The sequence below is a fragment of the Geospiza fortis genome, unplaced genomic scaffold (genome assembly GCF_000277835.1).
Source record: "Geospiza fortis unplaced genomic scaffold, GeoFor_1.0 scaffold194, whole genome shotgun sequence".
In the NCBI taxonomy this organism is placed as follows: Eukaryota; Metazoa; Chordata; class Aves; order Passeriformes; family Thraupidae; genus Geospiza; species Geospiza fortis.
Window position 1 is genome coordinate 6,290,853 of NW_005054322.1, and position 24,065 is coordinate 6,314,917.

At 36.1% G+C, this 24,065-nt stretch overlaps 1 protein-coding gene across 2 annotated transcripts in view; it reads right to left on the reverse strand.

Moving 5' to 3' along the window:
- The window catches only part of COG6 (component of oligomeric golgi complex 6), a 54,841-nt gene extending 30,782 nt beyond the window's left edge, over window positions 1-24,059 (reverse strand). For both annotated transcript variants that reach the window (XM_031056794.1, XM_005420792.2), the window contains exons 1-10: window positions 23,925-24,059; window positions 23,443-23,586; window positions 23,028-23,099; window positions 19,683-19,741; window positions 9,073-9,184; window positions 7,234-7,316; window positions 6,925-6,995; window positions 5,718-5,811; window positions 946-1,074; window positions 747-838 (exon numbers count right to left, since the gene is read on the reverse strand). In XM_031056794.1, the coding sequence (XP_030912654.1) occupies window positions 747-838; window positions 946-1,074; window positions 5,718-5,811; window positions 6,925-6,995; window positions 7,234-7,316; window positions 9,073-9,184; window positions 19,683-19,741; window positions 23,028-23,099; window positions 23,443-23,586; window positions 23,925-23,963 (895 nt within the window). In that variant the 5' untranslated portion in view covers window positions 23,964-24,059. The remainder of the gene's footprint in view (window positions 1-746; window positions 839-945; window positions 1,075-5,717; window positions 5,812-6,924; window positions 6,996-7,233; window positions 7,317-9,072; window positions 9,185-19,682; window positions 19,742-23,027; window positions 23,100-23,442; window positions 23,587-23,924) is intronic.
- Between the last annotated feature and the right edge of the window lie 6 nt (window positions 24,060-24,065).

Sequence of the window (24,065 nt, forward strand, 5' to 3'; positions counted from 1 at the left end):
ATCTGAAGAGCTCACCAGATATTGATCACATGTTAGTTCCTACAATGAGTTTGTTACAATTGAGTATGCATGCTTAATTTATAATAAAATATCTTTCTCTGAAACTATGGTGGCAAATCATACTAAAGCTTCTACAAGATAAAAGTCTTTAAAGCATAGGTTCAATCTACTAAAAACAAAGCAAATAGGTTGAAGACTAAGCATGAGAATCTCCAGTTCTGATCTGAAGGAGAGTTTTAATATTAAAAAGATTCACCTATTTGTGAGTGGCCTACGTCAGCCTCCATAAACCCGGAATGATGTTAAGTGACAGATGAAAATTCCATTTTCCTTGTAGAACAAAGAGACTTACAGAAAAAAGGAATTATATTTTTAAAAAATTACTAAACAAAAGAGCAAAGGCATAATGAAAATCCTCAACATAATATGTAATGTTTTCAAAGAAACATGTATTCACATAAATTACAAACAATTTCTGAACTCTGAACTACACTCTAAAATGTCCCTTTGTAAATTTGATGTATATCTACTATAAGTACAGTAAAATAAAATGAGTGCATTTTGAAACATTCTTCTTTTGTTACAGGCCCTCTTTTGGTAGAATGCAATCACCAGCTATTCTGAGATTATTTTTAGGAAAATTTAAACTCAGACTTGTAACTGAAGCCCAGCCTAAGAAATTAGTCACACTTTCTTATCACAGACTTACTATCACTTCACAATTTATGTTTTAAAACCAGTACTACCTTGAATAGTCACAAGCTTTAACATAGCTTCTAAGTGCTCTTTTTCAGAAGCTGTAGCTTGATGCAACCAGGCCAGCATGTCTCCTACATACCTACACAAAAACAGAAATTTCTGTGTAAATTGGTGGTTTATGGTGTCAGGAATTCAAAAAGCCAACAAAATAAGGGTTATTTCATATATATTCTTGTTGTACTGTACCTCAGAGGATCATGAGAGTGCATTTCAATAGGGCGGGGAGTACCTCCCAGACCTCCTCTAGTAAGAGCATCTATAAAGCCACGGACTACAGCACTCCTTCTAGCTGTCCCAAATTCATCCAATGTGTATCTGTTATTGAAACATGAAAACAGGTTAAAAAAACCCAGTCTGCCTTACCACAGTTGATTAGTTCAGGCTCACAGCTAATACAAGTAAACATTTTTATAGTTCTAGAAATCTTGCATCAATGCTTCTACTATAAAGCATTCAAAACCATCTGATGATGTCAGAATTCCTATCATCCTGCTCTATGGTACATCTGACAAACAGGAGAAAAGAAGACAAATTTTATGCTGTCACCTGCCTGTCTGCTCTAGAGCAAATGTGCAGGATGAGACAAGACTTCTGATATTGCAGACAGGTGCTGCAATATATAGTCTTATATATATATACACACATGCATATACACTGTCCTTTTCTTCTTTCTTGGTTGGATAGCTCTTAGTTTCCAGGCTAAATTAATTACCTGTCAGATTATTATTTGTGAGGTTTTTCTACTTAATTTGAACATTTTTTCTAGTGTAGCTCCTCTGATACCATTGCAAAACAGACTGAAAGAAGTACTTGGCATCGTGTTTCCTACACAGGAGCATTGGCAGAGGCCAATAGTCTTGCCACGATCAGGTTCATATTACTGAAGAAAGAAAAGCGGGTGAGAGAAAAAAATGAAGTGACTGCTTCTGCAGTGTCCTGCGGGCCATCAGGCACAGCATTGCCAGCCAGGAAAGGGAGGGGATTGTCCCACTCTGCTCTGCACTGAGGCAGCCTTACCTCAAGTGCTGGGGGCAGTTTTGGGTGCCACAATATAAAGAAGACATTAAGATGTTAGAAAGTGTTCAAAGGAGAGCCACGAGGATGACGAAGGGCCTGGAGGGGAAGCCGCATGAGGAGTGGCTGAGGTCACTTGGTGTGTTCAGCCTGGAGGAGACTGAGGGGAGACCTCACTGCAGTTACAACTTCCTCATGAGGGGAAGAGAACAGGCAGGCACTGATCTCTTCTCTCTGGTGACCAGTGACAGGACCTGAGGTTGCATCAGGAGAGGTTTCGGATGGATATTAAAGAAAAAGCTCTTGACCCAGAGCGTGGCTGGGCACTGGAAGAGGTTCCCCAGCAGAACTGATCACAGCATCAAGCCTGACAGAGTTCAGGAAGTGTTTGGACAATGCTCTCAGGGACACAGTGTCACTCTTGGGGATGGTGCTTTGTAGGGCCAGGAGCTGGATTTCATGACCTTTGTGAGTCTCTTCCAACTCAGCATACTCTGTGATCTTCTTGACTCCTCTGAACAGACACTAAAGAGAACTCTTCCCTGACCCTCCCATTCCCTTATCCCCAGAATTAAATACATGAAAACTCAGCTTTTCAATTTTTGTACACATAAGCATCTTTGACAGGTTTGGGACTCCTGTTTGTGTAAAATCCAGCTGACTGACAGATGCAGCAATTTACTGCACTGCAACACAAGGCTTCTTCCTTCTAGGCTACCAAATGACTCATAGGAATAGACTAATATTCATTTGACAGTTGTTCAGTGATTTTAATCAAAGCAATCTTGGCTGGATATTTAATGGATGAACAATTACAGCCCAGAATGTATTATCTCAAATGGCTTGCTGGTGGTAGAGGAGGTGCCAATAACTTACACATGGCTCATTTCTGGAGCAGGCTACCTTTCTCTTGGCATTGAAGCATGAAAGCATGTGAAGGATGGGAAATGAACACTGGTAACATCCCAGTTATATTTGCAAGGCACAGAACATTTCTATTTTTTTTAAACTAATTTAAGTACTCTGAACAACATACAAACTAAAAAAGAAGAGAAAGAAAATACACATTACAATCTATTTTTCCAATGTAACTGAAAATTGCCAATGAGTGAGCATGCTGTCCCTTACCAATGACCACAGCAGAGGAACATCTATATATAAAATAATAGTAATAAAAAGAATGTTATTCACTGACTTACGTAAGTCTGCATATAATAAGCAGAGCATTCACATTTAATAGATGTGGGGAACAAAATTTAAAAGAAAATAATATATGGTTTCAAAAATGTTTGACATTAAATTCAATTAGATTTCTACTCTGCTATAAAAAGTCAGAGGGAACCTTCAGTTTTGTTCTTTTTAATCCTAATTCTTATATTAAAGAGGTGAGGAAAGAGCACACTGAAGAATCTGGAAATTTCTGTTGAAGCATTTTTCCTCATACACTGTACTTGTTAAATTGGAGAGTTAATATCTGCAACTGATAGAAGTCTAACAAAAAATTCTAATAAATTATTATTTACAAAAATAATGCAATTAAAAGTGGAAGAGATCTAGCATATGACAACTCCCCACTGTCTAGAAGGAGCAGTATTGGAGTGAAAAATCTCAAGCATCTGTAGAAACCAGTTAGCCTTTTTTTTCCTCTCTAACAAGCAGCTATACAATAGATCTTAAATATACAGCCGTAAAACAGATCTTATGATCATTATTAGTTCTGAAAACAGCATTCAATAATGATAATTTTGTTTTAAAAAGGAAACTACTAATTTTCCTTTTGCTCTCAGTAGAACATGGTATAACCATTATAAAATCCTGCATGTTAAAAAATTCAGCAATAACTATTATTTACACTAGAACACAGTATTTACTACTATGTTATTACACATACTCATGTTCAGAGAAGAAAACATTTGGATGTTTTTCAACCCAGCTTTAATGTTTAAAATATACAGTAATGATCACTGGGGAAAGAGGAAGAAAAAAACCTTTGTAAACCTGAGTGGATGATGGAAGAGGAACACTGCTTTCAACTGTGTCTCCGTGCATTTTCTAGGAAAGAGTTCTAAATTTTTCTGTTAGGGCCAGGAAGTGAAAACCAATCTGAAATGTTTTTTTTACATCCCCTACTGACTGCAGTCCCAAAAAGTCCATCCATAGTGCAGTCCTTCTGACACCTTTAGTTGGTAAGTCAATATAAAGAAACAAGAATTTGTAGATTTGGTTCTAAACTCTCGCCTTCTCTATCTTATTCACTTTCACCCAACTGAATCACAATCTTTATCAGATGCAAGGGCAGTGATTTGGAGGGAAAGTGTTTAGTTCACACAAGAGTGCTAAAATACAAAAAAACTATTTAGAATTATTTTCTCCCGTGACTTACTTTCTACATTATGAACTCAGCAATTTGTTAAAGGTATGCAAAATTTTTTGTAAGGGAATAAACTAAATCTTGAGATTTAAAATGTAAAGCATCAGTACTACAATTTTGATAATATGCTGTAGCAAGTAATTAAGCTTGATAATCTATGATGAGAGACACGTGTCTTCATCATCTACAGTAACAGGGGGTTTTTGCCCTTTTGGCAGAGGAAAGATCTTACCAATCAAATTCTATCTTTGTTAATACTATTACTGCTGTTTGTGACAGAAGTGTCAGAAAAAAAATCTTTTGCAGATTCATTTTAAACTGGCCAGCAGTGGATTTATGCACAAGATGGGGTTTTCTTCCCTTGAACTAAGAAAGCAAAACAATGACTTTATGAAGTTTCAAAGTATCATAATTCAACAAAGTATTTATTACAGAAAATAAAACTGTATCTAAAAGTAATCCTATAAAATGCTGTAAACAGCATAGTGACTGATCTTTTGCAGCTGTAAAAGAGGGTGTAGGGGACAGAATGCAAGAAAGGACTGCAATTCCCAGCTATGGCCTGAAGTACTGCAACACACCATCCAACAGCTGGGGAGGTCAAGTGACACCACTTCTCCCTCACGTTAACCAGCAGAGCTGACTGAGCATGTCCACATCTGAGCTTTCTCTCACACTGACAGCACTTGTCAGGTCCACATGCTCCATGCACTTTTCCTGTGAAGGGCTCCAAGGAGCTTTACAGCATCATGTACCTACACCTTCACACTGACACTCTTAAAGGCAGAGGTAGGCCTTTGAAAGGCTGCCTGTTACTCTGCTGCCCTGGATACCTGTGGCTGAAAGCAATTTTCAATGGTTGCAAAATGTGATGAATGCATTGAAAAAAAAAAAGAAAAAAGCCCAACGAAAACCAATAGCCCAAACCCCAAAGAAGTGTAAATAACCTCTTCAGGGACGGTCATCCCAATAAACAGTTCTTACAGTGCCACCTGGTGGTTCACTCTCCTAAGCACCATTTCATTTACTTCAGCAAATTCAGAATAAGAACAGGAGTATTTTATACAGATATAGATATATAAATACCTCTACACTTTAGAGGTCCATATGTACGATTTTTTAATACATTACTGTGTAACTCATAATGGAACACATTCTTACTACCACAGGCACTTCAGTTAGAGCTAATTAGCCTTTACCAATTTTTACTTTGGGGACTCAAAAGACATAATCACATGTTTTGAACAGGACTTTTTTGCTTCAGAAAAATCCTAGAATGAGAGCACAGGAATTCAAAATTAATTTAAATTAAAGCAGTCTGACATTTTACTTTAATTAGAAACTTTTAAGTTAGAAAAGTCCAATGACATTTCCTGTATCATAATTACATCAAAAAGACTTCTGAAATTTAAAACAGTCAAAATACCATGTTTTATAACTTAAGTTTCTGGGTAGTTTTGGATTTGGCACAGGACCAAAGTGCCACCAGTCTTGGCACTGTAATTCATGCCCATCTTCAAGTTTTATAAGCTCAAAATACTAGTTTCTGTTAGAGATAATAGCAAACACTTACTTGTACAGGACAGGTCTATCTTGTAAGGCTTCCATGGCTTGAGCAAGGACTGGAGAAATGTCACATGATTCTTGTGTCAATGTCCTGCATTCATCTATAAAATACCAACACAAAAGCACATTCTTTACCCTGTAATACATTTTATACAAGCTGTCAAACAAGAAAATAAGTTAAAAACTCCAAGGCTTTTCATTTTGAAGACTTCAGAATATGCTACCTGGGCTAGTTAATGTTAATACAATTAAATTCCCCTGCAAGCAGTACTGTAAAATGCATGTCCATCACCAATTTCAACAATAAAAATGATTTAAGGAAGCTTACTATTTGTTTATGTCCACATACAAATGTTGACTCATTCAACCTTCAGAATTGTAGTGGACTCCTTTGTAAATGTTTACCACACTTCAGGTAAAATATTAAGAAAAAATGGAGCAACTAGTTAAGCAAGCTGTTTGTTTTGCCATTTGATTCTGTTATTTTTTCTTTCATCAAAATAACAATATAATGTTTTATATTCCAGGCAAGAACGTGGAAATCATGCAAACTAGATCAAACATTGACAGAAAAATTATGACTTTCGTAAGGGTGTAACCACAACTAATTTTTGAGGTTTCAGCATCTACTGAAGAACAGCCAATAAAAATCACATTGCATGATTTTTTTCCCCATGAATCTTACTGTCAGTGAGACAGTCTTTTGCTTTGGAGAAGAGCAAGTATATTTGATGTATTTGATGCTATCAAGGTGTTGGATGACTACATCCAGAGTACATATGAAAAAAAAAAAAAAGCCTACTATCAGTCAAAAGAGCATCCTGACAAAAGGATTTTTTCTTTTCTAAAAGTAATCCACCACCCCTCCCACTAAACTACATCTTACTATCAAATCATTAAAACCAACAACTTACCTCTAACTTGCAAGGAAATGAAATTCAATACAATTAAAATTTTGTTTGGACTACCAAACTGTAGTAGTTGTTCTTTGTGGAAAACCAACTACTAAAAACACAAATAAATAATCCACTTTTATAACAATGAAATTGACCCGAAAACCTAGAGAACTGCCAATTAACAGTTTGGCTCCCTAAGAAGGAAACCAAAATGCTAATATATCTTGGAAGGGGTTTGTGCTAAGTTCAATCCACATGAAGGAATTATAGGAATCATCATCATAATAATCATAAACATAAAAACATTCTTAGTCCTACTTTGAGTCCATCTGTAAAGTCGTTCATAAGATGTCTCTTGCAGTAAAGCCATCTGTTCCATAATTTCCAAGCTACAAGACAAATAAAAAGTTTATCTACAGATTCTATTTTAGACAGTACTAGCAAAGGCACTTCAAGTAAAATTAAACATACCATTATTAAAATTGTGAGTATTTTAAAATTTTTTTGGTGAAATATTCTGCATATTTCTGTATATATTCTGTCATATGAAGCAAAGAATGAGACCTTGCTTTAAGTTCTGCTTTTAACTGTAAATGGTTCTCTTGCACTCATTTAAGTAGGACTCACCCCGCCCTTTGCTGATTTGTTCGGAGGAGAATCTTGACATCATCATGAATTTGTTTTACTCGTCCCAGAGCCTTGAAAAAATCCTAAATAAATTAAAAACAAAATACAAGCAGTGTGTAAAAGCAGTAATTTCTATTCAAATCTCTAGCAGTCTATACTCCCTCTTAAAAAAAAAAAAAGGCACTTAAGATGTGTTTTTAACCTGTCTTGTGAAGTATGTGTGTTTCACATCCATTAGGTAACTCTAGGGAGATTTTGAGGACACTGCTAGGCATTACAGCATTACATCACTGTCTCCCATTACTGATTACTGTTAAAAACTAAAAACTTCGGAGCAAAATGAAACATTGTAAAGTACAATGACTGTAGGTTAATATTTTTTGTACTCGTGAAATGGGATAACTATTTCTTTAAAAAAAAATTTAAAAAAAACCCAAAACATTTGCAATTAACCAGACTAAGGCTGTTCTGGAAAACCTTTCTTGGTGGAGTAACTCAACAGCAGCACTGAAAAAAAAAAAACAAACCTAAAGCCTAGAAGACAAGTACATATGGCTAAAAAGGTTACTTTGTTAGTTTCAGAGTGCAAATGGAAAGCCAGTAACATTTTCAAACAGGTCTTCCTATGAAGACATATTTCAAATGCCTTGGAGGAGACCAGCTACTTCAGATACAACTGTTTGTTACATCTTTTGTGATTTGAACACAGTTTGCTCAGGAAAGTTCATTCTAGTTCAAGTCACATAAAAATAGATATATTCTAAGTAAAAGAGGCCAGCAATTTAATCTACTGCCTTACATCTACTGCGTTAAAGACCATGATAATAAAAACCCAAAGCACTCTTCTTTCGGGATAAAAGAAAATTTCCAAACCACAAATCTGACTAAAGGTGTTTTAAGCATATTGGTTGACTCTGTCCTAGGGAAAACGCACACTCATGATGTTAATGAAATCTACCAACTAAAGCAGAAGTACTGGTTTAACTCAGTTACTTCTGCACAATTTTTAGACGAAGTTTCAAGAAGACCTCGCTGGCTGCAAATCAATCATGCAGTAACTGGCACAGCGTTGCTGTCATTGCTCCCTGCAATAGGCGCTTTCTAGAAACTTGAATGTTCTTTCATGGCAATAGTGGTACAAAAGCATACAGCAATTACTCAAGTGCACAATTATTTAGCACATTCTATTTATAAAAAAGTCTATTTGGTATACTCAATTCTTTCATTATTCAGTTCGCTTTTACTGTAGAACAAGTTTCCTTTTACTGTGTCTTCTTATTCAAACCATATCATATTCCCAAACTTGTTTTGGAAGGTGGCTGAAGTGAATCAGCACCTAGTGTCTTTAGCAACCAAATAACACTGAGGGAAAGCCTCAGCTCATATTGTCTCAAGTCACTGAATACCTACACACATGAATATGCAAAATGTACACACACATGCACAGTGGCAGTACTAGAGAGCTGCTAGCTTCTCATTTGCTTTAAGTGTCATGAAGTTTTAAAATGTCTTCACTGAAAATTCAGACTTCATAAAGGTCTTTTTGAAGTGTAGAACCATATGAAAACTACTTTGCCTCAAACTGATTACATGAGAGCTCATTTGCCTCAAACTCATTACATCATTACGCAAACTAGAATTTAATGTTGGTTTTCTGTCTCTTTACTTGAATCTTTCATCACACATTTCAAACTCATCAGAAATTCACCATTCTCTTAAAAGGTACATTCCTCCATAAAAAATTAAATTGCAAACTGAAAATAATATCTCATGTACAATTCAGTTAGGGCATTCCTACATTTTAGTTCAGGGTGAAGATTTTAATGTTCATTGAGCTACCTCAGTAATTGGCTCATCTTTTGTGCCTCGAAGCAGATTCATTTCATCTGGTGTCAGCTGGAATTTTGCTATGAATGCATCTGCAACTTGTGCTTTCATTTCTAATCTCTGACTGGAATAAAACAAAGTGAAGAGGATATTAGCTTTTTATGCTTATCTCAAAGACTTATTTTTCATATTTATACCTTCAGAAATACAACCAGCATCAGAAATTGGTATTATTAAATTATAATAGCGCATTCTTGCCATCAAACAGTTGAGTTGCTTTTTCACATAAGACTTTCTATTAAGCTTACACATATTATTCAGTAAAGACAATATAAAGGTATTTTAACACATTTGAAAATTACTAAATTCTTAAAAATAATATTGCTTCAGCACTTGTATCATAAATTATCTAATCCAGATACTTTGTGCTTGCACATTTGCAATGTTTGCAGTTATTACCTTTCAAATTCACTAAGGAAAGGAAAAGCCTATAGCATCCAAAATTACAAAATTAACTTTACATTAACCTACTTTTCTGCAGACCAGATCCATTTCTTTGTAACACCATACACTTGGGATATCAATTTACTAATGTCACAAGCAATCAAAATGCAATGGCTAATTCTCTTGTTCCTGAAATAAACACAGCCAGGATGCAACATGCAAACACCATCTCATGGGCAGCATTGTTCTGCATGTGTTTTGTCACACTCCTTACAACCACAGGAGGACCCAAATGGAAAGGACTGGGATTCCTGTAGCAACAGAAAATTTGCTTGAACTGTGGTTTGAGCATACAGTATTCCTGGAAATAAAGACTACTTTTTCAGGACATTGAGAAGGTACCAATTAGTTATTTGCAGAAGAATAAAGCTCAATTTCTTTAGGATCATTTTGTCTTTCAACGTGATATAATTACTACAAGACAAATACACTGTTATTACAGGGTGGTAAGACAGGCAAATATACTTCTATATACGGCATGATTAAATTTCCTTGCAAGATCAAAGCTTGAAAAGAAAGCTTTCACTTATTTACCCTTTCTCTACTATCCAACTAGTGTCTGAACTTCATTCAGCTACTAATTATGGAAAACTGGCTCCCCTTTTGTAGACATGGATGACTTTCCCATCCTGCAGTTCCACAAAATCGATTAGAGATCAGATTAAAGTTTTGCAATTGTCAATGCTCTAGCACATTGAACAATGAAAGTAATATAAAATCCAACAGCCCTTTAACAGTAAAATCTATGAAAATCAAAGAGGAAAATAAGCAATACTTCCAAGTTACACAACAGAGACCTAATCAAAAAGGAAAACCAAAAACTCATATGCTTTAATATCACATCTTGAACTGATAATTCAGATTTCACTGGGGTCCTAGACAAATATAATGATTTTATCTTTACATTGACACTTTTGCAATGCTTAAAATAAAACTATTTAATTTTCTCTAGGTAAACTCTACAATTCCAAATTTTAAGTCTTCATGAAGCCAAATGTTTCTCAGGGAAGGAACAAGAGTGATGGAGGATCATTCTAACCAACTCTACAGGCAGATGCATCCATGAAAACTCCTGGCACTTTACAACACAGTGGAAGGGGAATGGAACAAGACCATTTGGAACAGATTCAGTAAATTTTCAGCCAGAAGATTTACGTGGTAAAATCTGAAGAGAGCAAGCCATCCTGTAAGAGGCAAAAAGACAAGTGGTCTACAAAACGTACAAGAAAGAGACAAGAAGATATTAACAAGAGAGTATTTTAAAATCAGTATTAAGCCTGTGAGAGATGTTCTGAGGGTAACTATGAAATTCTCACAGCACAGATCAAAGATGGGGCAGGTCTGCTCTGCACTAATATACTCACTGCAATGATGTGTAAGCCATACTACTCAGGCTGCCTCAGCCATCCCTGCTCATCCCTGACCTGTACTGACCTTCCCACTGTGCCAGGACAATTGTTTACAGCATCATGTAGTGAATTAGATCAGGTAACAAATCTGGCAGGAAAAAATCCAGAAATTATTACTTATTGGGGGTGCTGATTACATGTATTTTCTAATTCAGTTGATCACAGCCTGTGCTACGGGACTGAGGTGTGCCAGCACCAGGAGCTGTCACAGGCAGGAGGCACTGACCTCACTGCTGCTACAAAACCCTCACAAAAACTACACTTCATAACTCCTCTGAAGCATAAGAAGAGCTCATTTCAATTCTCAGTTACAACTAATAATAATCAAAATTATAAATATTATGACTCAAGAAAACCCTAGAGGCATCAAGATGGCTACTCAGATTGAAAATCAGCCAAGGACACTTAAAATTTAACACAATGATGCTGCTTTCAACAAAGCATTCCTGTTTCACACTTTTTGCTGAGCAAGTCTAATGCCTTAACATCATCACCACTGTATTTCGTTTAAACAACAGACAATGTAAATCAGTGAATGAACTTCAATAGTTGCTCCGAGTGTCTTCTCTTGGGATGGAAGTGTCAATTTAATATAAAACCACAAATCTGAAAACAGACTGGATTACCCCTCCCTTTAGGTAAGAGATGATCCCTTTAGCAAATAGATGAGAGAAGGCAAATGCAAGGCCTTCTTTGGGTTCAACTGAAATAAATCTTCCACAAAGAGAGGAGCAGATGGGATGCTGAGAAACTTTTCTGTTCTTTGAGCCTGTGTATCTCCTGCGTGCATAAACTTTAAGGTGCTCTTACAGAAGATTTCCATTTATTATTATTTTCTGTTCTTCAGATTTTTTGGAATCTATACTTCCATCAAACCAGAGGTGGGAGGAAGTCTGATTTTAATAAGTGTAGTATACGGGGTATAATGGTTTTCTCAGTTTTCAGGTGGAAGTAGGGCTGTGGTAGAACAAGGAACAGAGTCAGGAACTGTCCAAACAGCATGCTCATGAGTCAGGAACTCTGTGCCCTGTTTTACTCCTTCTTCATAAAAAAAGAACAATCTCGCTAATCAATATCTCTACTTCTGCAAGTCCTCACTCTTCACAATCCTCCCTCCATTTTTGCTGCTATGGAGAACAAGGTTTGATCAAACACTGTACTTTAAAGCCATTCCCATCCCTGGCTGTGTCTTGGGCGAAGGCCTGGCATAACTGCACACTGATGGACTCCATGCACTCCTAATAATTAACTTTTATAATATAGAGTCAATACATTAAACTCAAGTACACTGGGCAAACTAAGCTTCACAATGTACTCAGAAAATAACAACCTCAAGGTGGCAGCAATGTTTCATTCACTTTTCTCAAGATCGTGATTGGGAAGTGGTGACAAACATCTCTCCTAAACAAAAGCATGTGTATGAATTTTGATAAAGCTGTTTCTGTTGGGCTCTTTACAAAGCACACAGGATTTCAAAGAGGTACTCTGTTTCAGAACCCAGGTTAGCCAGTTCTGCTTGAGATGACTGTGAAAGTTGCCTTTATTATCAATCTGCACAAGAAAGAGACTCTATAGCCTAGATGATGGATTAGGAACAAAATATGTAAATTGTTCATAGCTTTGATTTTTTGCCTGGCACTGTACAGTATTACTGAGATCAATACACTCAGATTTGTGTTCAATTTTTTTCCATATATATTTATTTATGTATTTATTTCCTCACATATAAGCTAACAGATATTTAACTAGAATTTAATCTATTTTACTAAGGCAGGGCAATGGATTAAAATGTCACTCAAGGTTGCTCAGTCACTTCACTACACTAAGTGCCTAACAAAACACAATGCAGGTAACAACAAAAGCCAGTGTAAGTCTGTCTTACATATAACCCACAGCAGTCAGTACCTCTGTGCAGACAACAGGACATTTCAAGACCCACTAGCCTTTCTGCAGATATAGTAATTTCTAAATTCTGAGCAGTGCAGAACAGCTGAGGAAAGGCCATACCATGTTGTTATCCCAAATTTTATTTTTTTTCTTTTAACACAGTCAATCCTGCATAAATAAATGAAACTAACAGCTTATGGGAACCCTGCATTGATGCAAAAGGGGAAGTGCCAAGTGTTGGTAGAATTTAGAACTTGGGCAAAGGACAGGATTCCAACAAAGAGCAATTTCCCCAGTTTTAATCGTTACCAGGGAGACAGAATTCTTTTGCAAGAGAACTCAAAAGGCTGGGAAAACTATGCACTTCATGCACTTTTCTCTTGAACCAAATACAAATGTGCACTGTTTGTTAGGATTATCACCTAGACAGCTCAAAAATGAGGTGGAGAAGAAGCAGACTTTTCCAAAGCTTAATTTTATCTTGCCACCACATACAGCATAAAAATCTGCTAGTTTCTTCTACTTAATATGAATCAGAGGAGTCATTCTGAAATTACTTTCAATTTGTGGTACTGAGGATTCAACACATTTTTAAAGCCTCAGGACAATGGAATATTTCTAACTCATAAGTAAGTAACAATCACCTTTAACATACTCGTATAAAGCTGCAAAATTATTTTTCTGTTATGTGAAAGGCAAATATACAAGATTATGTAACAAAACATTTACACACAAGCATTAAAAAACCATTCTTAAGAGTAAGGAGAGGTGCAAAAGTGCATTTGCAAATGCTGAGAACAAATGTTCTGCTCTGCATTTTATCTGTCAAACACATCTCTTACTGAAGCAGAACTGAAATACTGTGAGGAGGTATTCAGTGACCCATTCCATCATTATGAATTATTGTGAAATATCCTCCTTTCTTAAAAAATAGGAAGACATAAAAAAACCAGTGAATTGTCTAATGTTTCCAGGATACAAGAAAATAGTAGTAATAGTAAAGAAGGCTTTAGTGAGACCTCATCTGGAAAACAGATCACAATCTTGATCATCTGTGTGCAAGAACAATGGATTCCCATTAGACCACAACTAGCAGGATCATCATGGAAATGGAAAAACTAATTTATCACAGGAGATGAAGGCAGCTCTTAAGATAAAGGACAAGATGAGAAAACAGTCAATTTATATCCAATAATTAGATTGGAAATCCGGGAAATGCTTTTACTGGAAAGAATGAGCGTTTGGCTAAGCGTTCCATGAATAGTAAAACACACAACATGCAAAAATACTGCACTAGTTATGTGTTGAATAGTTGATGAGTTTACCAAAGTCATCATGCAAATAATAGGTGGCAGTGGGAGAGTGGAGTTGAACTCAAAAGGTTTCTCCCATCTGTAACACCTATCTGAAGACAGCCTGCAATGCTGCAGCCCTGCCATCTCACACAGTCTGTGATAAAAATCAATGGGGAAAAATGGAAAAGGCTGAATCAAAAGTTAAGCAACAAATCTGCACTGAAACGATTAAAATCTTACCAAACAGATTACCAAACACTAGAATAAAAAAGTTTACATGCTGTAAATAAATTCAAGAAATTCAATCATTTCTACCTTTGTACTGGTAAAGCTTCCTCTAAATATGACGGGTATGCATCTAAGGAATATTTTTGACAAAATCTTCCTATGCAGAGCTTTGCAGAAATCATGTTAGATATAGATATGTGAACACACACAGTAAATCACTGTTTGGCAATGGTTAAGATCCATGATCAACGGTTTCTAAGTTGAGCACATAGATTAAGCTTAAAAGGAGTGTGTTTCCAATGAACACATTCTTTTCCATCCTGTAGAGATGAGCTATTTGATATTTCCATACCAAACAGACTGGTATCGTCAGTTTATCTTTTAAAAATCTGGTATAAAGTCACTTGAAAGGGGCCTGCTTAGTCTAGCTTCAAATTTGCCATCAAATTCAACAACATTGCCAAAGGCATGGAAATTACACATTGTTCTCTACATCCACCTGGAATAAAATCAAAACAAATGAGCTCAAGCTGCAGCAAAAGGAGAACTAAATCAGATAGTAGGAAAACAATAAAACCAAAATCAATTTCCAGTGAAGACCACAAGCTCTCTGGTCCTTCTGTTCCTGGGTTTTTCTTCCCAGAGCAGATCAGACAAACATCAGTCAGAAATGGTACCACGTAACTGATTCTGCAGTTCTGGTGAATGTTTCTTGACCTGTAAAACCGCACCTCATTTCATACTGACAAAGAGCACTTCATGTCCCAACAGAGTTGCCAGGAAGAAAAGCTGGCAAGAAAATAAGGCTTTGCATGTTCTCTGCTGGTCGTGGCTAGAATGTGACAAGTTAGTTTTGATTTTTTTCTTTCACGTGCATTTTAGCTGGTTTTATTCCTCTGCTATACCTTGTCACCTATGCTTTACTTTGCTACAAATCAGGATAGAAAATGAGCCTCGGAACTTCAAGTCTTCACCCTCTTCCACATGGAATTATAATTCAGTTTAGGCAATCACTGCTTTTTCTCATGAAGCACATTCGTGGGAATAAATGTAAATACAACTTTCAAAAGGTCAACACATTAAATACATCTCAGTGCAAACCACCAAATCACCACTTTTCTTAGCACAGGCTGATAAAAGCAAGCCTCTCTAACCTGCCCCAAATAGTGCTGAACTTCCTGCATAAGTTCCAAATTGATTATGACAAAAAAAAATATTTGTTAGGAAAGGAAAAAGGCACCACCAAGAGACAAGGATGAGAGATCAGTAGTGTAGCACCCTGAAACAGAGTCACTTACTCACTTGTAAACATTTTTCCTAAGACTTCTAAGCTTGTACTGAGCGCAGAGGTGACAAATAATTGACTAATTCCAAGAATGGTGTTTGTTATTTTTTAAATAAAGATCAAGCCTGAATGTAATGCGATTCAATTAAAACAAACTGAAGTATGCACTTACATTCCTGCCTGGGAAACATATTTAATTGTCTTTTATAAAGTAAAACAATCCCAGGGCTATGTAATTGGCTTTTTTTGTAACTGATATAACTAACAATGATTCTGACACCAAAATACAAATTTCACCCTGTTTAACAACACAATTAAGAGAGCATAGCAAAATAAGGTCGCTTGTAAAGGTGTTCAAGAGCATAATCTCCACAAAAGCTCTGAAGCAGTAGCTTGACTCAAGAAATACCTCTCAGCCATTTCCATTCTTTCCTAACAGTTCTCAGAGCATTGTGGTGTTTACTTTTAGAACACTAGTTCTAGCCCTCAAAAACTTTTATATTTCTGCAGACTTACTTTCAGTGAAGCTCCTAAGCATATACACACACTTACATAACTGCTCTTACTTAATTAGATAAGTATTAATATTGCGAGTATTACCTTCCAGTCTCTCTTCTCAATTGTTACATTGATGACTGTAACTTGTGGCTAACCTCAAAAACAGCACAACATCTTGCACAACATCTTATTATTAAGTGGCTGGTAGAATTACTATGAAGCCAGGTTTCTAGCATAGAGCATTTGGAACTAAAAAGTTATTTCTCTGGTGCGGGAATTACTGAAGTCTGGGATGCTTGTCCTCTATGCAAGGTGAAGTGCTTCAGTATTGCAAGTAAGTTTTTAATCTCACACCAAAAACAAAACCCAAACCAAACCAAACAAACTCCAACACCAAAAAGAAACAAAAAACTCCAACAAAACTGGAGTCAAGTATAACAAGAGAACGAGAGAACCAACAAGTCAGAGGAAGCTATTATTAAAATCTCACTTCAAGGAGCAAAAGAAAGGAGCAAGATCCTTTCTCTGTCAGCCTACTAGTAATAGCAGTTAAACAAACCCACATCTTTTAAAGCACAACAGATGATCACTGTTTGAAAACAAAGTAATCTCCTCATTATACATAAAAACCTAATGCAACCTGAAAGCATTATTAGTGTGCTCAAGTAGAAGTATACGAATCTACTGAAGATAACTGAACTGGAAGTGGATTTTTAACAATTACTAGAAATTGCCTAAATTAACCCAGTTTTTCTTTATTATAGAAGTTTGTTATTAAATTGAACACTCCATTCAAGACTCTATGTTACTGAGAAGCAATACTTAACATTTTGTTATGAAGAGATAGATAGGCTGGATGTCTGGACTACTTTATTTCACACTACATAGTTCTATTAAGTTATGGTAAGTCTCAGTTTTAAAGGAAAAAGGAAAAAAAAAAATCTCAGTTCCTATGCCAAGCAGATACCATAATTTAAATAGTGTGAAGGAAAACTGTTTCCAATGTACAGTAATTTTAACTAGACTTCATAGAATAAATAAATTCAGAATAAGCAACCTAACTGACCAAAGAAATGCACTAACTCTGACATATTCACAAATATAAAAATGCAATTGTATTAATTAATTTTAAAATTTGTTATCTAAGTAAGACCCTACATTTAGCATTTATGCCAAAGCAGGTCTAAAGCTCACAAACTAAGTAACAAGAAAAAAATGCTGCAAGGCAAAAATCCAAGAATGCCTAAGTTTAAACCTAAATCTGAGACAAAAAATCTAATTTTCTATCCCAAATATTTCCCCAGATATCTTAAATTCACACATTTCACCAATACAGGAAGTCTCAAAGCGTTCATCAGGACTACCTACAGGAAACTCCAGGTGAGCAGCTCAACCTTCAAAACACAAACCTCACAGACCAGGATAACCAACAAGAGTTCAGGTAAGAAGCTTTGAAAACGGAAAACCATCTTGAACTACAACTAATTATATAGATGATAATACAATGACAAAACTGCTTAGTATAAAAAACCTAGTACCCCCACAGAGCCACTGAGACAACCATTCCTTTTTAAGTACAGCAAAAAAAGAAAAATAATCTAAATCCCTAGTTAACATTAATACATGAAATGCATCTGGAAGTTTACAATCTCCCTTCAATTTCAGATCGTTGAACAAAATCCTAATATTTTTCCAGCTACAAAAACATGGTCAGCTAAAGTAAATCACATAAATGCCAAGCCTAATAGAAAAACAGAACAGGTCCAGTTTTCATCTCTGCATTTCAACCAAACATTATTTTGGGACAATCTTCAGAGGACAGAGAAGCCACGTCCTTCCAGTTTCACCACTTATTTATTGGCTAAAAGGTCACACTAAGTTGAAGGCATCAGCAATTTAAGACCTGTACTCTTTCAGAGGCCAGATTTCAGGTGTTCAAGAATCCCCTAACACCTGGCAGCAGGTGCCTCTTCATATGCCCGATGTAAACCAAAGGAATGCATGGGAACAAAGAGTCCTTTAACAAGTTAAAAGATCAAATGACTAAAATGTCCAAATGGAACCAACCAGTCTTCACAATTTTTTGTTTAGGCAGGGAAAAATTCAACTTTGCTAATAAATGGTATTATGAATCTTCCATAACTATCAGACTGTAAAAGTCACAAGTACTTTCTGGCTTCTGCTCATGGGTACTTCATGGTATACTTAAAAAATAAACTTCCAAACTTTTTCCTACATGTGCACTCCAAGGCCACACAGATGCTTAGAAAGACAGATTATTTCCTAAACATTTTCCCTCTTCACATCAGGGGGATGTTCTGTCTTTTAAAGGAATTAGCAGAAAGTCTTTCAAGTAAACTATAGTGCAAGTAAAGACTATATTGTGGAGATATTGATGCATAGTCTGCATAATCTCCTTTAATTGAATTTAAGGCCAATTAGACATACACCACTTGGGACTGGTCTTGGTATCTCCTATTCTGCTTCAGAACAAGGAATCAAAGCAGCTTTCCTTGTCTTGAGACTACAAAATATATGACCACTTCTCTGTTCTGCTACTTCACATACTCATTTTCAAAATGATTCATTTTTTAAGACTTCTGCTAACTTACTTTAAGTGTCTTTACCAAATCCTTCACTTTATGTGAAACAGCATTGCATTTTATGCAGTTGTTCTGCATTCAATGTTTAAAATATGTACAGATTTTCTACTGAAGCTCATATCATAAACCTACTGATTTTGAAAGCTCACAGAAAGCAATCCAAAACCATAATTTCCACTAGAAACTTAGTGCTGCAAAATAATTATTTCTGACCTCCAATGAACTGTATAAAATCTTCCGAAGAAAGATCATAAAGCAAGGGGACTAATTCTTCTACACTCAGAAAACCTGAAGCTATAAAACCATAGATCCTTGCCATAAAAACAACAGACTGCTTGAATCCATCATTGGTTATTATCCCCTTCTCAGAAATAAAAAATACTGAAAAGCGAAAAATACAAATCTTTTCTTCCACAGGAGGCTGAAAAACCAATGGAAAAGTGGTCTGTGCTAGGCTCATTAAACAGCACTCCTGTATTTTACAGTCAGCTTTAAATATGGCAGAGTAGGTTAGAATCCAACTTTGCACTCCCTCATACAGCCCCTGAAAAAGAGAGAGATTTCCACTGGATACAAAACATAAATAACAAGGAGCCTGTCAAACTGATGGGAAATTGAGTTGGTCCATATCTGTTATGACACAATATAACTTACATTATCAACAGACTTCATGCAAAGCACATCCATATTTAGCATGTGCTACCACTGTAAATTAATGTTTTTCCTAAAAAGCCAATTTTTATTGAAACAAACACTAACATTCTTACCTTTTTGGATCATTTAGCAATAAGCTAAGAGTGCAATTGAGCTAAAAACACATACAGTATCGAAAAAAATCCCAAAGTCATAAATCAAAGTGTCAGAGTCACATCTAAAAGAAAATTCTATCAAATAAACAAGGTAGTATACATACTTTTCTGCCTGTAGTTTTGTGGTTTTTACAATCAAGTCCTGGGTTTGTTCCTTTGCTGCCTAGAATACAATTAGAATTGTTAAGCATGTTTAAAACACAAACATATCAACTGCATTAAACAATCTTTAAAAGAGGCTTTTTGAGTATAAGCAATTTTAAGAGTATATTTTTGAAATAAAAGACCTTCTTGAAACAAGTATTTATTAACTCTCCCTATGTCCAGGCAGTAAAATAACTAAATTTTTATCCTTATCCATATATATTTTCATGTTTATATACACATATATTCACACAGGTTATTTTTAATTTATATTTAATAGAGAAACGCTATAAATATTAGTGAAATAGTTCTGATTATTTTGTTTGCTCATCGGTTGTAAACCATTTGCTGTCACAAAATAAAAAATTGAAACAAATACCTTTGGATGCTAAAGAGCCCAGTACCAGTGTCCACTCAGACTTTTTAGAAAAGATGATGAACACAGCTCTGCTAGTCTAAGCAAGCCTAGATCTACAGTCCAACAGCTCACAGAGCTGCATAGACCAAGGACAATTATTAGGAAAAATAACTTTATATCTTTACTGAAAAGATGGTCTGGCATTGGAACAGGCTGCTCAGGGAGGTGACTGAGTCACAGTCCCTGGAGGTATTTAAAAGATGTGCAGGTGTAGCACTGAGGGACAGGGGATGGTGGTGGGCTTGGCAATGCGGGGTTGGACTCAATGATCTCAGAAATCTTTCCCAATCTAAATGACTCTACCATTCTAACTCAGGAAATTCAACACAGCCCTAAATATTGAGTGATGGCAGTGCAAGGGAATCCATGCAGAAACAATTCTGCGTCAGACAGCAACTGCATAACTAAAAGGATTGCTGCAACTGAAGAGGTCTGAAACTTATTGCTCTGTGAAAAGCTAAAAGACAGCTGGATTTTTTGGCTTCACATTGGATGCCACCAGTGATCCCTTATGCAGAAAAATTGAGACGATTTAAGAAAAAAAGAAATCCTAAAATCAAAATGCATTCAGTATAGAATAATACTGCAAGTGAAGAGGTGGAAATGGCAATAAAGACATTCTGTGAATAATTTCAATACTGTATTACAGCCAAATTACAGCTTGCCAAATTGAAGATGCCAGTCTTGAGACCCCTGAGAGGTTTAACAAAAGTATCTATTCACACTGATTCATTTCAGCCTTTTTATCTGCCACTACATTAGTTATAACAGAAAAGCAGTAAAGGTACAGGAATGCTTTGAAAGGTGAAAGTAGGACTGTAACAATTCATGTCCAACTTAATTGCAAATTTCAATAAACAAAGAAGAGGAAATTTGCTTTCTTTCCAGTACTTTCTGGGCAGAAGTACTGAATATCACTAGCAATGCCAACAGTAGGACAGCAGAAAAGAAGAAAAAGCATTTTTTCTAAATCTAGCTAGATACACCAGGCAGCCAGTGTTTACATAAGTGCATTCAAATACACACCAAATATTGTCAATATTTTATGTATGAAATATAAGAGTTTACGTCTAACCTAACCAGGTAACTGTCAGACATGCTAGAGAAATCAGAAAGTTGGTATTTGATGTTTCTTTTAAATCTAAAACAGAAATATTTTTCTCTTCCTCCCCACCTCAGTATATTAGTTAACAACTTCATTATACTTCAACCCCACTGAATTCCATTTTAGCACTTGCTCCTTCTCTCCCTTTTAGCCACAGTATTTCTCAAGTCACTGTCCTAAAATCAGATGTGACAATATATGGCTGTTTGGATCAGATGGTACTACAGACTTACAACATAACAAAGCTAAAAAGCTTTTTGGCTTATCCAAATATATTCCCTTTCATGTCCTGCATTTGTTCTGTTTTCTTAATATACTGGTCCCTTTGCACACTTTTCTGCATTATATGCCCCAAATCCTCCTTTTTCTTTCTTCTATTTGCTCTATTTAGCTCATTTTTGTCTTCTTATTCTTTTTATTTATATATTGAGTACGTGCCTGCAAGTCTTCCTGTCCTACTACAGATAAAGTACCAGAGTATTTCAAAACTGAGAGCTAGTTCATGAGCTTATTAACTTTACATTCATACAGAGAAAATATGGATTGAATGAAGACAAGTTATGAGTTCTGCAGGGCTCTAGAGGAAACCTCCTGTGGGGCACAGAACAAAACTACCTACTGACTTTAACAATAAAAGAAATCTCTGCAGGGTGGCTCTACTCTAGGAAAAGAAAAAAAAAATCACAGACAACAGTTACACTTCATGATCTAAAGACAGAAAAGAGCAAAAATCTGCATGGACACTTGACTCATTTCCACATCTAAGAGCTTAGTCTAACAGTTCCTGAACTGCACTAGGGAATATATCCACATTAACAATGTTCAAAGAGATCTGAGACCTCTGAGGCGCATTACCCAGTTCCTTCCAAAATTAAGTACTGCAGTTGGCTACGCTGTACTCTCACATCTTTGGGTACAAGTTCATCAAGCTACAAGCATTTGAACAATGACTGTGAAACCCATTTATTTACTAGGAGGACATCTATTATCCACACACATGGAGAGGAAAACAACTGTTTTCACAGGATTTTTTGGTGAAGTATTCTTATTCACATGCTGTAACTTATGTGCTGTATTGGGAACAGGCTTGGTTTGGCAAAACACCTACACTTCAGCATCCATAAGCCATTTAAATGCATCACTGCACTGAATTTTGAACTTGTACCCTAAAACCAAGCCAGATTTAGTAATGCACCATAAACACAAATTTCCTACACTCCCCAGCCCCACCAGGAATATTACAGATTCAGGATTAAGGTGAAACAGAATTGGTTTTGTTGCATGTCAGCATTCTGAGACAATGTTAAGAGACAAAACCAATACACTGAAAATGCACACCAGATCTGCCTCCCTCTTTGAATTACCAGATACTTTCCTACGAATATACTTGAGGTATTTGCATGAACACATAATTCAAGAGACACAGTCAATACAAAAGCCATTTTAAATGGAAATACACAAATTAACCCTTAAATCTCACATCTAATCTAATAAAATATTTTCTCTCCATCGACACACACATGGACTTCACATTGCTATTATCAAAATAAGTATATGGCTGCATTTTGAACTGCAATTTGGAGGAAATTAAAATTACTTCCTTGATACATTTTTCTAAACAACTAAGAAGAAGCATATTAATATCCTAAAAGTAACATAACATGCATACCATGGAAACATCTTGGTGCTGCTGGTAATCCTCAAAAATAGCTCTTTGTCCTTTTAAAAGGATGTCACACCTCAAAATGAAAAATATTCAAAGCACTTCCATTTATATATTACCTTTAAACGACTGGACATGTCTTCACAGCAGCTGCTCATTGCTTGCACATCTTCATTTATACTTTCAAGTTCCTAAGTAAGTTCAAATAACAGTAACTGAGTTTTTAATCAGAAATGCTGTGTCCAGGCCCAGCTTCCCACCACAATTAGATGCCCCAGTTTCAAGGTACATTGTTGCTGAAGGCTCCCTGTTAGTCAATACAGAGTAATGCACCTCTAAATATCAAGATTCACTCAGGATTTGGATCTGTTTGAAACATCCGATGCAACACTTCCAACAAATGAAACAGTATCACTGTAAAATGTATCTGTCCTGGAAAGTTAAAATCTCTTTTCATACTTTTTTCTTTTTTTAAACTTTAAATCACAAAGCAGTACTTTCGTAAAACAGCTAATCATGCTGCAAAAACATTACCTCTTTAACTTGCTTGAATATGTGCACAAATTCTTCATTGATGGCCAAGCTTCGTCGTTCAATGTCTCCACGCAGGTTCCTCCGGGTGCGCAAACTGTTTTCCACAAAGAAGGTCGAGAGAGCCTTGAGTGCTTCCAGCATTTCCTACAAAATAAAAAACTATCTTCAGTTTGCATGCAATTACAATGAAGCAGGTTAAATAGTCTGTACCCAAGTTCATAGACTTATTAAAAATAGAGCAAACCTAATAAATGGTTTTAGAAGAAAAGCTACCTTAACACACACCACATCAGCTGGTAAACAACTAAAATAATTGCTGAGCCTTTCTTCTTCTCTTATAACAGAAAAAAGTTTGTCCATGATTTTTCAGTAGCTTTAACCAATAAGACTAATTTCTGTAAATGAATGACCTATCCACAGCAAGAAAACATTTAAATTACAAAAAGCTTGACAAGTGCCCTTCCGAGGCAAGTAATACAAACCTCCCTACGATCTGAAGGAATAAAATAGGAGCGTGGCATGTTGCTGGAGAAGCGAAAACTAATTTTATTCTCAGTTAATGCTGCAAAGGACCGCCCGCAGCTCCGCAGCGGAACTGAGGCTACGGCAGGACTCGCCTCCCC